Source organism: Pundamilia nyererei, unplaced genomic scaffold (genome assembly GCF_000239375.1).
Source record: "Pundamilia nyererei isolate P.nyererei 1_Seehausen unplaced genomic scaffold, PunNye1.0 scaffold00014, whole genome shotgun sequence".
Classification (NCBI taxonomy): Eukaryota; Metazoa; Chordata; class Actinopteri; order Cichliformes; family Cichlidae; genus Pundamilia; species Pundamilia nyererei.
The window spans coordinates 2611374-2626933 of record NW_005187415.1 but is presented as its reverse complement, the minus strand read 5'-3'; the positions used below and the strand labels follow the sequence as shown (position 1 = coordinate 2626933).

The 15560-nt window shown below is 41.5% G+C and overlaps 2 protein-coding genes across 3 annotated transcripts in view; both read right to left on the bottom strand.

Annotated features, from left to right (window-relative positions):
* Positions 1–11324, bottom strand: part of ahcyl2b (adenosylhomocysteinase like 2b) — a 47318-nt gene extending 35994 nt beyond the window's left edge. Inside the window, exon 1 of one of the 2 annotated variants that reach the window (XM_005725159.1) lies at positions 10867–11324. In XM_005725159.1, coding sequence (XP_005725216.1) covers positions 10867–11202 — 336 coding nt within the window. In that variant the 5' untranslated portion in view covers positions 11203–11324. The remainder of the gene's footprint in view (positions 1–10866) is intronic. The other variant, XM_005725158.1, reaches the window with a different exon arrangement.
* An 812-nt stretch (positions 11325–12136) lies between these two features.
* tmem209 (transmembrane protein 209) overlaps positions 12137–15560 on the bottom strand; it is a 7013-nt gene continuing 3589 nt past the window's right edge. The window contains exons 6-14 of the mRNA XM_013908757.1: positions 15236–15407; positions 15038–15109; positions 14840–14936; positions 14578–14703; positions 14306–14403; positions 13860–13974; positions 13631–13728; positions 13140–13213; positions 12137–12934 (exon numbers count right to left, since the gene is read on the bottom strand). Of these exons, the coding sequence (XP_013764211.1) occupies positions 12880–12934; positions 13140–13213; positions 13631–13728; positions 13860–13974; positions 14306–14403; positions 14578–14703; positions 14840–14936; positions 15038–15109; positions 15236–15407 (907 nt within the window). The 3' untranslated portion in view covers positions 12137–12879. The remainder of the gene's footprint in view (positions 12935–13139; positions 13214–13630; positions 13729–13859; positions 13975–14305; positions 14404–14577; positions 14704–14839; positions 14937–15037; positions 15110–15235; positions 15408–15560) is intronic.

Genomic DNA, 15560 nt, shown 5'->3' with positions numbered 1-15560 from the left:
ATTTTTGAATAAACCCATTATGGGGGTCGATGATCTATGTTTAATTAGGATTGTGGAGCAATTTCTTCATTGGTTATTAGGCTGGATTTGTCTTTATAAATTAATCCGACTAACAACAAAACCTGCACAGCAGCAAACAACATGAAAAATGAGGAAAGCTGGTGTTTAAAGCTACTCTAAGAAGGAGGTTTTTTCCACATATATCGCCTATGCAAATAATTATCATATGACTCTAGTTTCCCCGAGCTATAGGTAACATTTTAGCATCATTCAGCTTATTGTTTGGGTTTTACACCCTGGAGTTTTGCCATTTTAGTCAATGATTGCTAAAAGACCACAAATCAAATACTAAAACACAACTGTGAAGAGGGCTGTCTGTTCAAACAGTACTATTCAAACAGCAGTTTGTTAGCAATACCATCTTTACATGATGTGCCTGACTTAACTAAGTAAAGAACATTACTTCTGCTCATATCAATGAAATTTCCTTAGCTCAAATGTAATAAAGTGTACATCTAGAAGTGGATTTATACATCCATTATCCAGCTCCAAGGTGATTCAAGCTTTAGCAGCCATTGTCTCTCTCTGCCAAGAGTTGGTGGTTTTGTCTAACTAATAGGAAGCTGGATAGACAGATGGGTGTGTAGGGGCTCATTTCAGGCTTTGTGAAGGCCTTTTGTGAGGCAGCACTTTTTGAGCACAATGTTGTTCCTTTGTTCACTTGCAATGCTCAAGCACAGAGCATTCGCTGTATTGCTGGGAGGTGCAACCAGAAATGTACACTACTTATTTTGTTTTTGTTAGTTTAAATTAGTGCTGTAACAAAAGGAGATTTTCATTTTGATATTACTGTATGATCAGCAAAATAACAATATTTTCACAGAATCAACAGAAAATTAAAGGGAAGTAGTGGTTTCATGTCTTTAAGCATGCCTGGGTTCTTCAGCACAGCCTGAACTCTCTTAGAAAGCTTTCTTCTAAGATCCCACGCTGCTTCAATAATGGTGAGGTCTGGGCTTTGCTGAGGCCAATCCATCACTGATGGTACATTTTTCTACCCAGCATAGGCAGTTTGTTTGGAATCACTGTCATGGTGAAAAATCAAGCATCTATAGACATTCGCTGTTATACCACTTTCCTGATCTCTTCTGTACATATTAATGATGATTTGAACCAAAACGTTCAAAAATCTGGATTCATCACTCCACAAGAACTGCTGCCACTGATTTTCAGTCCAGTTCCAGGGTAATTTGGTATACCTTTGTGTCTTTTCTCAGTTTCCCTTCATTAAGAATGGCTTGTTCACAGACACCCTTCAGCTAAGACCATTTCTGACGAGCATTCAATAAAGAGCAGCTTGATCAACTAAATGACCAGATCTCAGATAGTTCTGCCCTCCATGGCAAGATACGCCAAGTTTTTGAACAACAGCTTTTTGGGAACCACCTTGTTGGTGCAAAATACTACTTTATGCCTGTCAAACGTTTTCATCTTTGGTATTTTCAGTTAAAGAACTGGAACAAGTGAAGTGTTTTGTCAGTTATGTGTAGACAACAATGGTTCATCCCTTGAGTTAGGTTCCTTTTTTATGCTTGAATGATTCATGGGTCAGTGTTAAGTGGCTTAAAGACAGACAAAAAAAATTCCAATGAGAATTGTCATCTGAAACTCAGCGAAAAAGTAGCTAATGTGCAAACAAAGAACAATTGCTCAATATCTCTTTAAAGGTGACAAGAAAGTCTGGCTTTCTTGCAATAATATATCAAGAAACGACAGGTGACTCGGACATTTTTTTTTTAAAAACCACTGTACAGTTCCTTATACTACTGCTTCTTATAACAGAATTAAAATAAAAATAACAAAATAAAAACACTAAATAACAAAAACAGACTCTTGGATTCAATGTTTATATTGTTAGTTTGCCTCCCCCCCCTTCTCTTTAAAACTAACTAAATCATACAGCATAGAAAGCTCCCAAATTTAGTGATGAAGCCTCTCTCAGCTCCTAACAGGTTGTTTTTGTCTAGCCAACATTACCCAACATGTCCCTGTGGTGTAATTTTGAAAACATACAATTATAGGTGTTACAAAGTGTCTAACATGGTGTTTGTTCTGTTACAGTTTTACTTGTATGTGACTGACTGCAGTGTTAAAGTTAGAACCATAAGTAAGAACGTTTACATAGTCGACAATATTACAGATTTCTGTTTTCCAGAGCCACAAGAACCTTGCATAATTTATATCGTATGGGGAAATTGAAACAAGCACAGCCCAACACCATTTTCTTCTCATGCTTGGCGACTTGTCTGTTAATGTCCACAGATTCTCATGTGTACTCAGCATTGTAGGCTGGAGGTCGCACATACACACACACACACACACACACACACACACACACACACACACACACAAACAAAAAGCCTGGGCTCCCTCGCTGGTTCAACAGTAACTAAAGTAAGGGGTTTAAAATTTCACACTATGCTGGTTGTTTATGAACATGGGTTCCAGGAAAAGTGAGTGCTCTTCTTTTCCCTTCATTATGTTCACTCCTCTGTGCCAAGGATCTGAGGCTTGTAAAAAGCCTATTGATGGAAAGATGTGTAACTCAATCAGCTGTACATGCTCAGTGATACCAAGCTGGGATGACAAGGCAGGAAATGAGTTTCAACTGGGGAGTTGCAGATGTGTATGTGTGGGTGGTACACTCATTAGGAGGGATGCAAAGACTCTTAAAGTGCCAGTCTCAAACCAGACCCACAGGCAAGAAAAGGGGAAGACCTTCATGAATTGTCCACGACAGGCGTTCAGATCCCCATCTATACTGAGCACTAGATGTCAAGGCCAGTAAAGTCAGCATCATCTGCCAGTGGAAGGTGATACATGTAGGTGCAACCTAATTTAGAAATGAATGTGTGCTGTAAGAACAGCAGGAGACTGGGAGGTAAAATGCAAGCGATCAGTGATTTTTTTTCCCCCTCCCCAATCTGACAGCTGCACACCCTTAATGCCAAGGTAACCCTGTATAACCACTGTGCTAAAATGTCACAGACAGTCTACCCTGATAATGTGTTCTCATCCCAGGGTGCAAAATACTGCCATTTCACCAGAAGGCACTGCATCACATACAGGCACAGCTGAATGGCTCTCTTATACAGGTGGGCAAACTTTTGTGCCTGTAAGATGGTGGGAAGTTTCAAACTTGGCAGAGAGTGCTCTCCCATTCAGGAACTTTAAGTGCTGCAATTTGTTTAGTTTTCACTTGCCAATTAGTTCCCCTTTCCATTAAAGAAACATTAGACATCCATTGTGTTTATCTATTGTGTTTATTCTTTATAATAACCAGAGACACCGACAGCATTTGGATTGTTGGCCTATAATTTGTATTTTTGTGCTACCACCAGCCTCACAATAGGCTGGAATTTTCCTGTGCCAAACCAGATTTACTTTACAACAAAGAGGAAGTATGTTAGCAAATTGCACAAATAAACCCAGAAGCTTACGCTTGATTTCGCTTCAGCTCTTTATATGTTATTAGGTTGCCCTTCCCCGCAGCTGGTTGAAGGACCAACGGCACAAGCAAAAGTATCGCACAGTTTGTGATCCGGCCACCGCTGATCATAAACACCTACAACGCGTAAACGATGGTCTGCAAAGCTGTCCACACAACCACCACAAAACCATCTTTTACCCATAAGACCATAAGCAGCCTGTGTCCCTACCAAATGTTGGCTGTACAACCGCATAGTTCTATCAAGCAGTGTAGCCACTGCCCGCAGAACAGGTATCCATTGAGGGACTGCCAATAGAAACAAAGAACGCATTCACAGATTCTCTTTCTATGTGGCTGTAGATACACTGAATCTTTAACAATGCCTCTAGGTAGTGAACCTAGTTATTTCTTCTATTTTGATGGCTGTTGCTAGATTACAAAGAAAAGTAATACTACCTACTTTGTGACAGTACTACATAATACCATTCAGCATTGCTAGAGGGCCAAAAACTAGTAGATGTTAAGGGTTCAATTTGTTACTTTACTGGGGAAGAGTGCACCTTAAGCATATTATTTTTTCTTCTGGTCTCTGCCCCAAATTCAGAGGCTGCAAGGCATCTTTCAACTGGTTGCTTCATTTAGGTTCCTCAGCCTGGACAGCTTTGCCACATTCGTGAAAAACAATAATCCAAATTAGTTGATTCTGTAATCATTTTTCCCAAAAGCAAGTATGTGAGTGTGGGTATGGAGAAGACCTCAGGACTAACTGTTTATAAAGATTTTTACATTATGCCCACTCTATTCTATTACATTTATTACAGCTCACAGTTTTGTCTAATGTTTGCTTGACTTCACCTCTCAGCCAGTCCACAGTTAATGGAAGTACAGCAAGAGTTGTGTGTATTCATACGTGAATAAAACACTATATAAATAAAGCTGGTTGTGGCATTTTACTTTAATGCATTACATAATGAAAGCAGCCATTATTTATCAATTGCACAACTGGGATTTAATGACCAGGCTGCTGGTTAGTTTTATTTAGTGTTGAGAATATTGTAACAAATATGTTGACCACGTGACCACCTTTTCAGTGTGAAAATTCTGATTCTTATTTTATCCATCCATGCATGCAGCCCTACAGCAGAGCAGCCGCTACAACGACCAATCTGGACAGTGATGAAGGGCTAACTATTTGGCAACTTGGAGCGAGAGAAACTGTAACTGGTGTAAAGTACTAACAGTCCATTTCCTGATTTGGCCCGAGTGCCATGGATAAAGATGGTTAGGCAGGCATGATCTCACACATAGTGGTGCTGGGATTCGCGCTGGGAAAAGGTCTTGTGCTGTACGGGAACACCAAGACTGTGAGAAAGTGAGACACGGTGTGAAAGCTAAATAATAAAAAACGACAGAGGAAGCGGTATCCTGCGGTGTAGGTAGTTTGTAACTCAGACTGTTTTGGGGGTTATTTTAAGAAGTCTGCTGATCCACTGTTTGGAAAGTATTGTTGAGCAGGCTGACATGAGGCACACAGCCTGAGCAGAACCAGAGGGGAGATGGAGCAAAAATAAAAAGTGGTGTGACATGGTAATTTGAGCAAGAGGAGAGTGAGAGCACCAGAGAAAGATCAGATAAATCCGGGGGTTTCACTCATAGGCCATTAAAAAGAGCGATAAACCTCAGCTAAGTGCACTGAGGGCAAAGCTGGCCAAATATACACCCTCTACCATGAGTGGAAGAGGCAGTTCAGACTTGCCAAATCACACAACAGTACCATTCAGTTCCTATAAGCATTTATTTTGAGATATATTACTTGGTCTCTTGCCTGGAAGTATTTCACAGTAATCCACAGATATAGCTCTTTGATCTTTTAAGTTAGTATTACATACACATACAACCAATCAGGCTTACCAGTGACTAACTGATTAATCAATCATTTACATTCAAGCTATGCACTCAAACACACACATTAAAACCCCAACCACTTACTACAGCCATTAAAGCTCTACCCAGGTCTGATTAACTAGTGGATCCCATGCAGGCCTGCCTGTGCCTCTCCACCACTCCTTACAACTGGGTTTGTTCTTTTTAAGACAGTCCACTCTACTGTCTTAAAAAGGGGCCAGGAACTTTCCCACTAAGGCAAGCCTTCAAACTACCATGAGGTTCAAGGTCTGGGCACGGGCTGTCGATCATTCTTAATGCTTCTCCGGTGACCTCTGACAATGCGTTAAAGCTTGCTGGGACCTCACAACTCCTGTGAGCTTTTTAGTCCTGTCATCGAGTTTCCAAATCAGCATTTAAGGGCACTTGTGAAGCTGGGAAGCTGTCACGTTGTTAGACAGATATAAAAATGACAGTAGAAATACGGCTCTTTGTGCTGTATCTGTAGTAGAGACGTGCTAGCCAACAAAAAGATAATTATAGCAATTAATTTGTATTAAATTCAAGACTCAATAGTTCATGTCAAAGTGGAACCATAACAGTTTTCTTTTAAGGAGTCGCCAGCAAAAAGTAAAACTGTATTTATACAGCGCCTTTTAAGATGCTCATATTAAACATGCCCAAAGTTTCAGATAATGAGGTCAAGGTGTGTTCAAGTAACCACAGGCTTCAGACTGCTCTAAATATTAAGGGTCAGATTCTGTTTCAACATTCGGCTCAGTATGAAGTCAGAGAGATAGCTGTGAGCACATCAGCCCTACTTTCAAACCTTCTGTTTTGGAGGGAGAGCCAATCAGAAGATGGTTGGCAAATTTATGTGCTGCACCATGGCCCAGTATAAGATAAATAAGGATTATTTTGAACTTTGACTCATTCTACTAGAGTCCAAAAAAAGAATAGAGTTGGCAATGAGCTCAATAAGGTCTGAGCCAAGAGTCTAGCCAGTATATCAGTGGGGCCCATGTATAGGCCGATATTAGCTCCTTACCGATATATTGGTACTGGTATTTATAGCAGTCAAAATATTAAAATTAAGTAATAAAATAGATGTGAGAAAGATGTACACGTGTGTGTGTGTGTGTGTGTGTGTGTGTGTGTGTGTGTGTGTGTGTGTGTGTGTGTGTGTGTGTGTGTCACAAATACAACCAGCAGAGTCGAGCAGAGCATATTGTAACCCTTGACTTTTGACAATAAAACTGCATTGTTATGTTATCTTAATAGTGACTCATAAATAACACGCACAACAAAATGTTAGGGAAATCTGTTTGTGTTTTTGTGCGTTTCAAAAAATGTAATAAAAATTGTCCGATATTAGATATTTAAATAACTAAATATCTATCTCAAAAAAATTTTATCTGTCAGGGTCTACAAGTTTATCTGAAGAGGGGACTTGAATAAATATATTTATTCCTATAATCTATTTGATGAATACAAAAGTAGGGGTAGGACATAATTCAACTTCTATCCCTTAGGAAGTGCATGTGATCACCACAATGCAGGCACTCCCCCACACACAGACCAGCTCAGTTGCTGAGGTGACTCACCAATCAGAGGGCGCAGGGGAAGGACAGTGACACATTCGCCTTTGTAGCTGAGAACAGTCACGGGGAGATGAAGATCAATGTGCTTGCATGAAGATGGCCACGCTGAGAAACCACAGAGCAGCCACCTCATATCCTTCACCAGATGACTTGGAACAATCACGAGAGCATGGAAGGAACTGATGAGGAAACAGGCTGCGCAATCTTTAGCTCAGCTGGCTTCAGCACATCGTACTAGCTCCCTGCTTCATCTCACCATATTGACACCTGCATGAAACTGATCACAACAATAGTGCCTTTTACAGAGCAAGCTGGTGTAAATATAGTTACAATTAATGAGTTAATGAGTGGCATTAGAGTGGAAACCTATAGCACCATCAACATGTGGCAACAACAACTTGGGCTGATTTTTGACTCTGTGAAACACAACCCCACCTTCAAAATTGTTTTCGTCCTGAGCCACATGTCACTAAGCCTGTTAACCAGTGAGCACTACCAGGAACCTTAGCTTAGTAGGTGATATAACATTACAACAGAGAGGAATGTTCCTGGTAGATCCTGCTGTTCTGTGAAATCATTTACCGTAATTGTCGGGCTATAAGCCGCTACTTTTTGCACAAGCTTTGAACCCTGCGGCTTTTAGTCAGGTGCGGCTTTTCTATGGATTGTCCATGATTTTTGTCATATCGTAAGACTATTTGTTTTATTTGTTCCGCTGTTGTACGGCATTACGTTGCCTGGCGGAAGGTCATGTGATCTGACACACAGTATCGGGGTTCAAGAGTGGTATGTTGGTCACATGTCCATCCGCCAGGCAACATAGTGTTGTACAAGTAGCGCGAAAAACAAACTTCAAAGTAGCACTACCCGTTCAGCAGGAGACGTGGATGATGAGCGCCGATAAACTTGCGAAAAGCAAGTTATGCTCAACTCCACCAGTGGAATCTGACAGCGTGGAAAAGTGTGAAAACATCCATGATCACCAACGGATTTCGAAGGGCTGGACTGCCGCATGATGGAGAGGAGGACACCGCTACGGCCCTTCTGAGGGTGTTCGACTCTGACACTGACAACGAGGATTTGTTTGGTTTTGAAAGTGACAACGAAGGAAAGAAGCTGAGAGTGGATGACGAAGCCATCCTGAGCCTGTTCGTATCCGACACTGGAGAAGAGGACTTTGGTGGTTTTAGTGCGCAGGAAGAAGAGAAAGATGGTGGTGAATGACTGACTTTTCTTCTTGTTAAAGCCGTGTCACTGCACCTGAGCCTAAAAGGTAGTCCAATCTATTTTTCTGGTGTGCTGCAGGTTATTGTTATGTACTACATTTGTTACTCATTTATGAAGCACAGTACATGTTTCGTACTTGTAATTACCGCTACTTGTACATATACCTAAAAAGTTATGCAAATATGTACCCATAACTTGTTTTTCAAGATATTAATAAAAGGGGTGTGTCTCCAAACAGCCATCTCTTTCCTGACAATTCCCTTTGTGCATATTCTCTTACATATGATAAGTCAACATTGAAACACCTGCGGCTTTTAGTCAGGTGCGGCTAATGTATGTACAAAACAGGATTTTCCCCTGATTTTAGCTTGTGCGGCTAATATTCAGGTGCGCTTTGTAGTCCGGGAAATACGGTAATAACATCACTATGCATGCTTCCCATAAACCTGTTAGGAAGTCACACGAGTCTTGCACAGCAAACGTGATAGCAGCTAGGCCCGCTTCTTGAAGTACTCCGCAGCTGGAGCCTTCACCCAGAACTTCCCAGAGGCTGGAGATATTCGAGCCGAGCTGGACAGGTTACAATCACACTCATCACTGACTCAGAAAGCTTACATCTGGGCTCACCTACAACAGCAAGCTGGCCTTTTAATCCCCTCATGTGGTGACATGATAGAGGCAAGGATTAAAAGCCAGCCAGCCAGCCATCCAGCCAGTCAGTCAACACCATTGCCCTGCCTGGCTGCGTACTTGCATCATCGTCCCCAGTGCTTCACTTAGCTTTTACTGCAACTGGGGAAGGACAGTTCAGCAGATGCTCGAGGCCAGGCTGTGGTCATATAAATCTATAATGCAGTACCATTACTCCTGCTATACTTCATCTATAAATAGGCTGCAGGCAACCTTCTGTGAATAAACAAAAATACTGAAAAACAGTTGATCAGACCAATACAGTTCCAACACACTGCAGAAATTTACATAACAAGCAGACTTCAGCCCTAAAAGTGTTAAGGATGGCGTTCATCCTCAACTCAAGCTTTCTGGACTCTCTGCATCCCATGAACTTGAAACAAGACAACACACTTGCAATGAAAATTCAAAGACAGACATACATTTTAATCACACAGATATTTAATAGAGTGCCTGCACTGATATTTGAAGGAAATATTGGTAAAGAGTTAACAAATGTGACCAAAATGTTTACTTTCAAATATTTTTTAAAAAAAAAAAGCACTATTTTAAGTAAATTTTCACAACTACTTCTCCCCTTAATCAACAGTCTGTACCTTGCACCTGCATTCAAACTTGGCCTCCTCAGTAGCACAGATGTGGCTGTTGCTTTCCCATAGCTCTGGCTGCGCTTCCCCCTGCAAGCCCGGTGTTTCCGACTGCTCATTCTCTTCTAGATGCCGGCTCGCTTTGACAGTCTGAGGTACTTGAAGCCATCTGCTCTGTGCTGCGCACTCCATTCTCTCACGTTACTACCAAACATTTGGCTAAAGGGTCTTTAAGCTGGGTTTCCTTCGGGGTTTGGTTTAATAGGATAGGATCACTGACGTAGTACAGGGTGTGGGTGGGGAGTGCATCCCACCCAACTTGTCCTTTCACCGGGTTTCACCCAATTTCTAGGCTTTCTGAAGCCAAAAAAAAAACCCCCACTAAAGTGGCATGTGTATTAGTGCAACAGCTGACCACTACTTATAAAGTCCACTACAAAGATAACAGGATATGCAACTGTTAATAAAGCTCTTGCAATCATTTTCTTATCAAATAAAAAAAAATGTCCTTTCCTTGAACGTTGCCCTTCTTCTGTCCTAAAAAAGACCTTGTAAGGAGCAGAGCGATAAGACAACCACAGCTAAACAGTGCCTAAATCCACCTAAGGTATCAATTATAGGTGTTACAGACTCAAAGAGGTTTATTTTTATAAACCAGGTCACAGGGGTTACACATCACTGACTACTGTTACAGCCAAGTTAGACCACACACCTGCATTAACCGCACAACTGCATAAATTTGACTAAACTAAAACGGCATGTCTGTTTTACAGGCAGTGAACTGTGAATAGTTTTAACATAATAATCTGAGGCCAAGCAAGGGTCATGAAGTAGGACTTCACAGAAGGACACCCAAGTGTCAATAATCAGAGCTTCTTCAAAAATAAGAAAGATGCGTGCCACAATTAAACTATGACTGAAAAGACCATATCCGAAAAATGTAAGCGGTCTGTGTTTTGCGTTTGTCACGTTTATGCTCAAGATAATGTGACACAAATATACACAAACCTACAAAAGCATGTGGGACCTCATGCTATGAGAGAGCTTTTAAATACCCAGTATCAGCACAACTTGTGAGAACAGTTGGATACTGTCGCCCACCTCCTGAGTCCTAAATATTTCACTTAAATGTCAGCCTTAGTGAAAACGGGTATGAGAAAAAGAATAACATTCGTTCCCTTGTGTTATAAGCAGTGAAAAGCATCATTTAAACCGTCAACGGCCGCCGCCGATTCAGCTTTGGTGCCAGCTAGCCTGTTAGCATCGTCACACAATGCCAGCTTTCCCAGCAAGCTCGCGCTGCGGCGAGGTCCTCAGTGGTGGTCCAGCAACAGCGAGATATACAAAAGCACTTATGTGGAGGGGAGAAAAATGCCGCCTGTCTTACCTTTTTCATGCGAGGAGCCTCGGCAACGGTTCCGTCCCGGTTGACAAACGCCTCCCCGCCGTTCTGCTGCGGGTCCGAGCGTTTCATAGACGACGCTTGAGGCATCTTCGCCGGGTTTGGGGTGAGCAAGCCCGTGCCTCCTTCCCCGGCTTTCGCGGAAGGCTCCGCGATAGGGGACACGGCAGCCGCGGAACCGGCCTCGTGCGGGTCGTTTCTGGGGAGGTTCTTGCCTTCCGACGTGGGTGTCACCGGGGATTCAGCCGGCAGGTCTTTGCCGGTGGGGACGTCTTTGAGTTCGACCTCTGCCATTTTCGCTGCCACAACCTGGACTGACATCGCTGCAGTTTCTCAAAGTCCTTTTTCCAGCACGATAGCGAGTCAAGCGGATGTGAGCGGAGGAGCCACGACGGCCAAATGCATTGTGGCTCTTGTAGTTCCACTAAGTAGCTCAATGGCCCACAGGACACTTCTCACACCACTTATTCGTACATGAGTAACGTTTTATTGGACGTCAATACATGCAGCAAAAGAACAATATCGTTACTTATTATTATAATACATTTAAATTAGCTAAAAAGAGAGTCCTAATAGACATTGAGACCACATTTCCCAATAGAGATAGCCGGGTTGTTAAATACACTCTGGGAAATGCAGTTTTTAATAAAAAGAGGACGACAATAAACTACATAACAAACGTGAGCTTTGCAGATAATGCGGTTTCAAGAGAAATTTCATAAAATGCACACTTAGATCTTTTTTGTGAAAAATAATCAAATTTCTTTCTAAAATAAAATATTTACAACGTACAAAATCCACTACTGGTGGTGGTCAGAGGGCCCGGTTGCGCCAGTGTTCGGCAGCCTTGCCTCTGTCAGTGCGCCCCAGGGTGGCTGTGGCTACAATGTAGCTTGCCATCACCAGTGTGTGAATGGGTGCATGACTGGATGCGTAAAGCGCTTTGGGGTCTTTAGGGACTAGTAAAGCGCTATACAATTACAGGCCATTTACCATTTTACTTGTTTTGTCAAAGTAAGCAAGAGCAGGCTGCGCTATTACACTCTGTGTGTACCAGAGTGTTTATCAATACTCTAGTCAATATACTGCATCACATAATGCGGTGGTACATAAGACGGGTACAAGACGAAGGTCAAATCACAAATAAGGAGCTGCACTGCCACCAAGTGGATGCCTAAGATATATAAAAAAAAAAAAAAAATAGATCTCAAGCACACTGCGTACAGTTCAAGGAAATGAAGAAACAAGTGTTTTCTATTATTAATATTTCAATTTAATTTCCAAGTCTCGTTTGACACTTGTAAAACAGCTTTATCGAAAACAAACAAACATGTAGAGGGTGGTATAAAATCCAAGGAGAAGAAATATTCACAGAAACAGACGTTGGTGACTTGAAGGCTTTTCATCTCTCCATCACACTTAGTTCAACTGTTGTACATGTATGTGCAGCATTTCCGCAGCTGTACATATACGTACAACTGCTTTCAGCATAGCTGCAATATCCACTGGTCTTTTTTTTCCCTCCCCAGTAATTCAAGCGCATGCCAGGAATAATCCGATTATTGCATTCTAAACTACAACAGGACAGGCGGGGAAAGCGACAAAACGTTGCTATTTACATTCAAGCTGATGGGTCTGAGCCCTTGCTGTCCACCAGATAAATCTGAGGTATATTATTTACAAGGCTGCCATGCGGGTACATTCTTAAAGTAAAAAATCAGAAACTCCAAACACTGTTAAAAAATACAGCTCTTTGTTGTATCATAAGCACTCTGTGGTGAAAAAGAAACATGTCTCTAAAAATGCAAATGAAAACACAGCAGGCTGTCAATCATCAAAATGTTCAAAGAACATGCATCTACTCTAACTGAAGTCTTGTGTGCTGTTTGTTTGTTGTTGTGTTTTGTTTTTTTTTGCTCATGTCCACCAGAAAGGGGACACACATGTCCTCAAATCCACTTGGAGTTCCCTTGTAACTTAATATTTGAGGATGACGCCTCAGTCCTCAAATATCCACAGGATGTTCACACCTGAGAGGCCCAGATTCACTCTCCTGAGGAGAATATGAGAACAATTTAACCACAGTACACAAGACAAGGTCAAAGTAGTCACTTAAAATAAATAAAAGTCTATCTTAAATCTGAACTTTAGTGCATCATTTCTATCGGGAAAATGAATCATTTCATGATTCTTTCTAATGTCTCTGTTCACGTTGGAGATTAAAATCCAACTAGCTTTGAATAAAGAGAAACACTCACCCCAGCATCCCTGACTCCTTGGTCTTAATAACATAGAGGAACATGAGGATTGTGTGGAACAGGTTGTTCCTGCCCTGTAACCGAAATCAACATAGGTTCACATCAGTGCAATAAAGTGTTACAAACAAGCAAGAAAACCTCAAATCTTACTGAACGATACGCCCGTTACATGCTGGCTCTTTCTCTAGGACGAGGAAGGCCCATGGATTTAAAGTAACAAGAGTTATTCTTTTATGAATAAAACATGGGTTTTTGATTTGCAAATCATTTTATTCAGCATCCCAACATTTGATAATGTGATAATGGCATTAGTATTTTAAGTTATCCTCCATGAAGGAGATTTTAATGTTTCCTTGGGAAAACAGAGGAATATGTAACAACTGCAAAATTATTGGCTACATTGTTAATTTAAACACTGCCTACAAATGGCCAACAATTTTACAACTGGTGCATTCCTAAAAAAAGAGAAGAAAATAAAAAGGAGTGAGAACCTTGGGAAGACTGTAGACATGTCCTTGGTAGATGAGCTGGTAGTGAGGAGGAGTGGTGCTGCTTTGATGAATGCAGAAGAGGTTCTCCTTGGTAACATCTATGAGTTAATACAAAAAGGTGACACAAAAGAAAAAAAAAAAGCAATGCTGGATTTCAAGGAGGATCAAACAGTGGCCATCTTAAGTCTTTAAGTACTATTCTTCAAATCCTATCTAATGTTGTGCTCACCAGGTTTGTCCGGGGTGTGGCTAAAATGTTGAGAAGTGAAAGTCTTCCCATCTGGGTACTTTGGGTGCGGAGGCAGCCTGGAGTCCAGGTATGTGCAAAACACATGCATGAGGATCTGAGGAGACAGACACGTAGTTATTGTGACACAACTGAGCCACAGCGTGTGCAGTAAAAGAGCAAGGTCGCTTTGATCTGACGAGTAGAACAATTACGGTAATTATTCCAACCTTTGCTACTGACATTTACTTTTTAGCTCATTCACACCCCATCCTTGTCCTTTAGAAGCATTAAAAAATCATTTATATGATGAGAACTGAACACTGGAGCAATTTAAACACATTTTGAGTATACTCACATGTGACATTTATTAAATGCACATAATAAATAAATAATTGCTGCTCATTATGTCTGTGTGGATATCGCTGGGTGTGGTCATGTACACTCACAGCACAGTCAGTAGGAAGGTCTGTATCCCATTTCCTGTTCTTCAGATCACCACCACCGTTCCAGCGAAAGGAGCTCATACAACCGCTGTGAGCCAGCTCTGACACAAAGAAGAAATAAAACACACAGCACATATGCAGTGAAGTCCAATCACAGGTCCACAGTGTTCATTTTTCATGGCTGAAAATAACACATTTTATTTAGTTTGATGCAGGTATACAGGACTTTTTTATATATATAAATTAATGCCTATATGCTTTAATATTAAACGCACCCTTTATCCGGTCCACTAGATACTCCTGGTTGGGTGTGATATCCAAGTATTGGACAATAGAGTTCAAAGTAGGGATGGAGGAGGCTTTGGTCACTGCTGCCTGTTTCAGACTGCTTATGCTGGCCTCTGGTGGAGAAAAAAAGTGAAAAGGTAAAGTAGCTGGCATAACAGTGCCTACAGAGTGTCAATTTCAATTGATTTGGAAATATTTTGAGGCAACTCCTTACTACTCATCAGTCAATAGCAGATTTTAGAAGTTTACCTCCTATCTGGAGCTCTGGGCAGCCCATTCTCCTGAGCAAGCTATTAACTGAGTCTATTTCTTTGACCAAGGGGACCAAGATAGTATCACTGATCCACTGCAGACACACATAAAATTATTTTTTAAAATTCAGATCAAATATTTCTGGACACCTGGAATTCATTAAATATATAGATAATCAAGTGAAGGCCTACTCACATTTCTAAGCTTGGCTGTCCAGCCATCAATGCGATCCAAAACCGGGCGACTGGTTGTGATTCTCGCCCACACCTACGTATCAGAAAGGAGATAGAAAACATTTTCAAAAGAGCCAACTATAGTTTAAAGAAGAGACAAAAAAAGGCTAATCTTTCAACTGATAAACCCCGCCCAAAAAACAAATACTGACACACAGACCTCCTCTGCAGCCTGTTTGGAGCCCAGGTCCGTCTCATCCTTGTGGGCAGAAGGCGCCTGAGAGCGGCATGCAGGCTGGTAAAGGAACTTCCTCAGGCTCTGCGCATAATCTCCCACCGAACGGTTGTAGTTCCAAAACGTAGGACTGTGACTTGGAGACACAGACTCTGGACTTCCTACACAGGGAATGACGCCATCATGACATCAGAAGTGACCTACTATGTTAGAATGGGGGATACTCATACTAACTATAGCCAAAGTTTCAAATAGAGCTGGGCGATAGAACGATAACGATATGTATCGCGATATAACTTTTACTCGATAG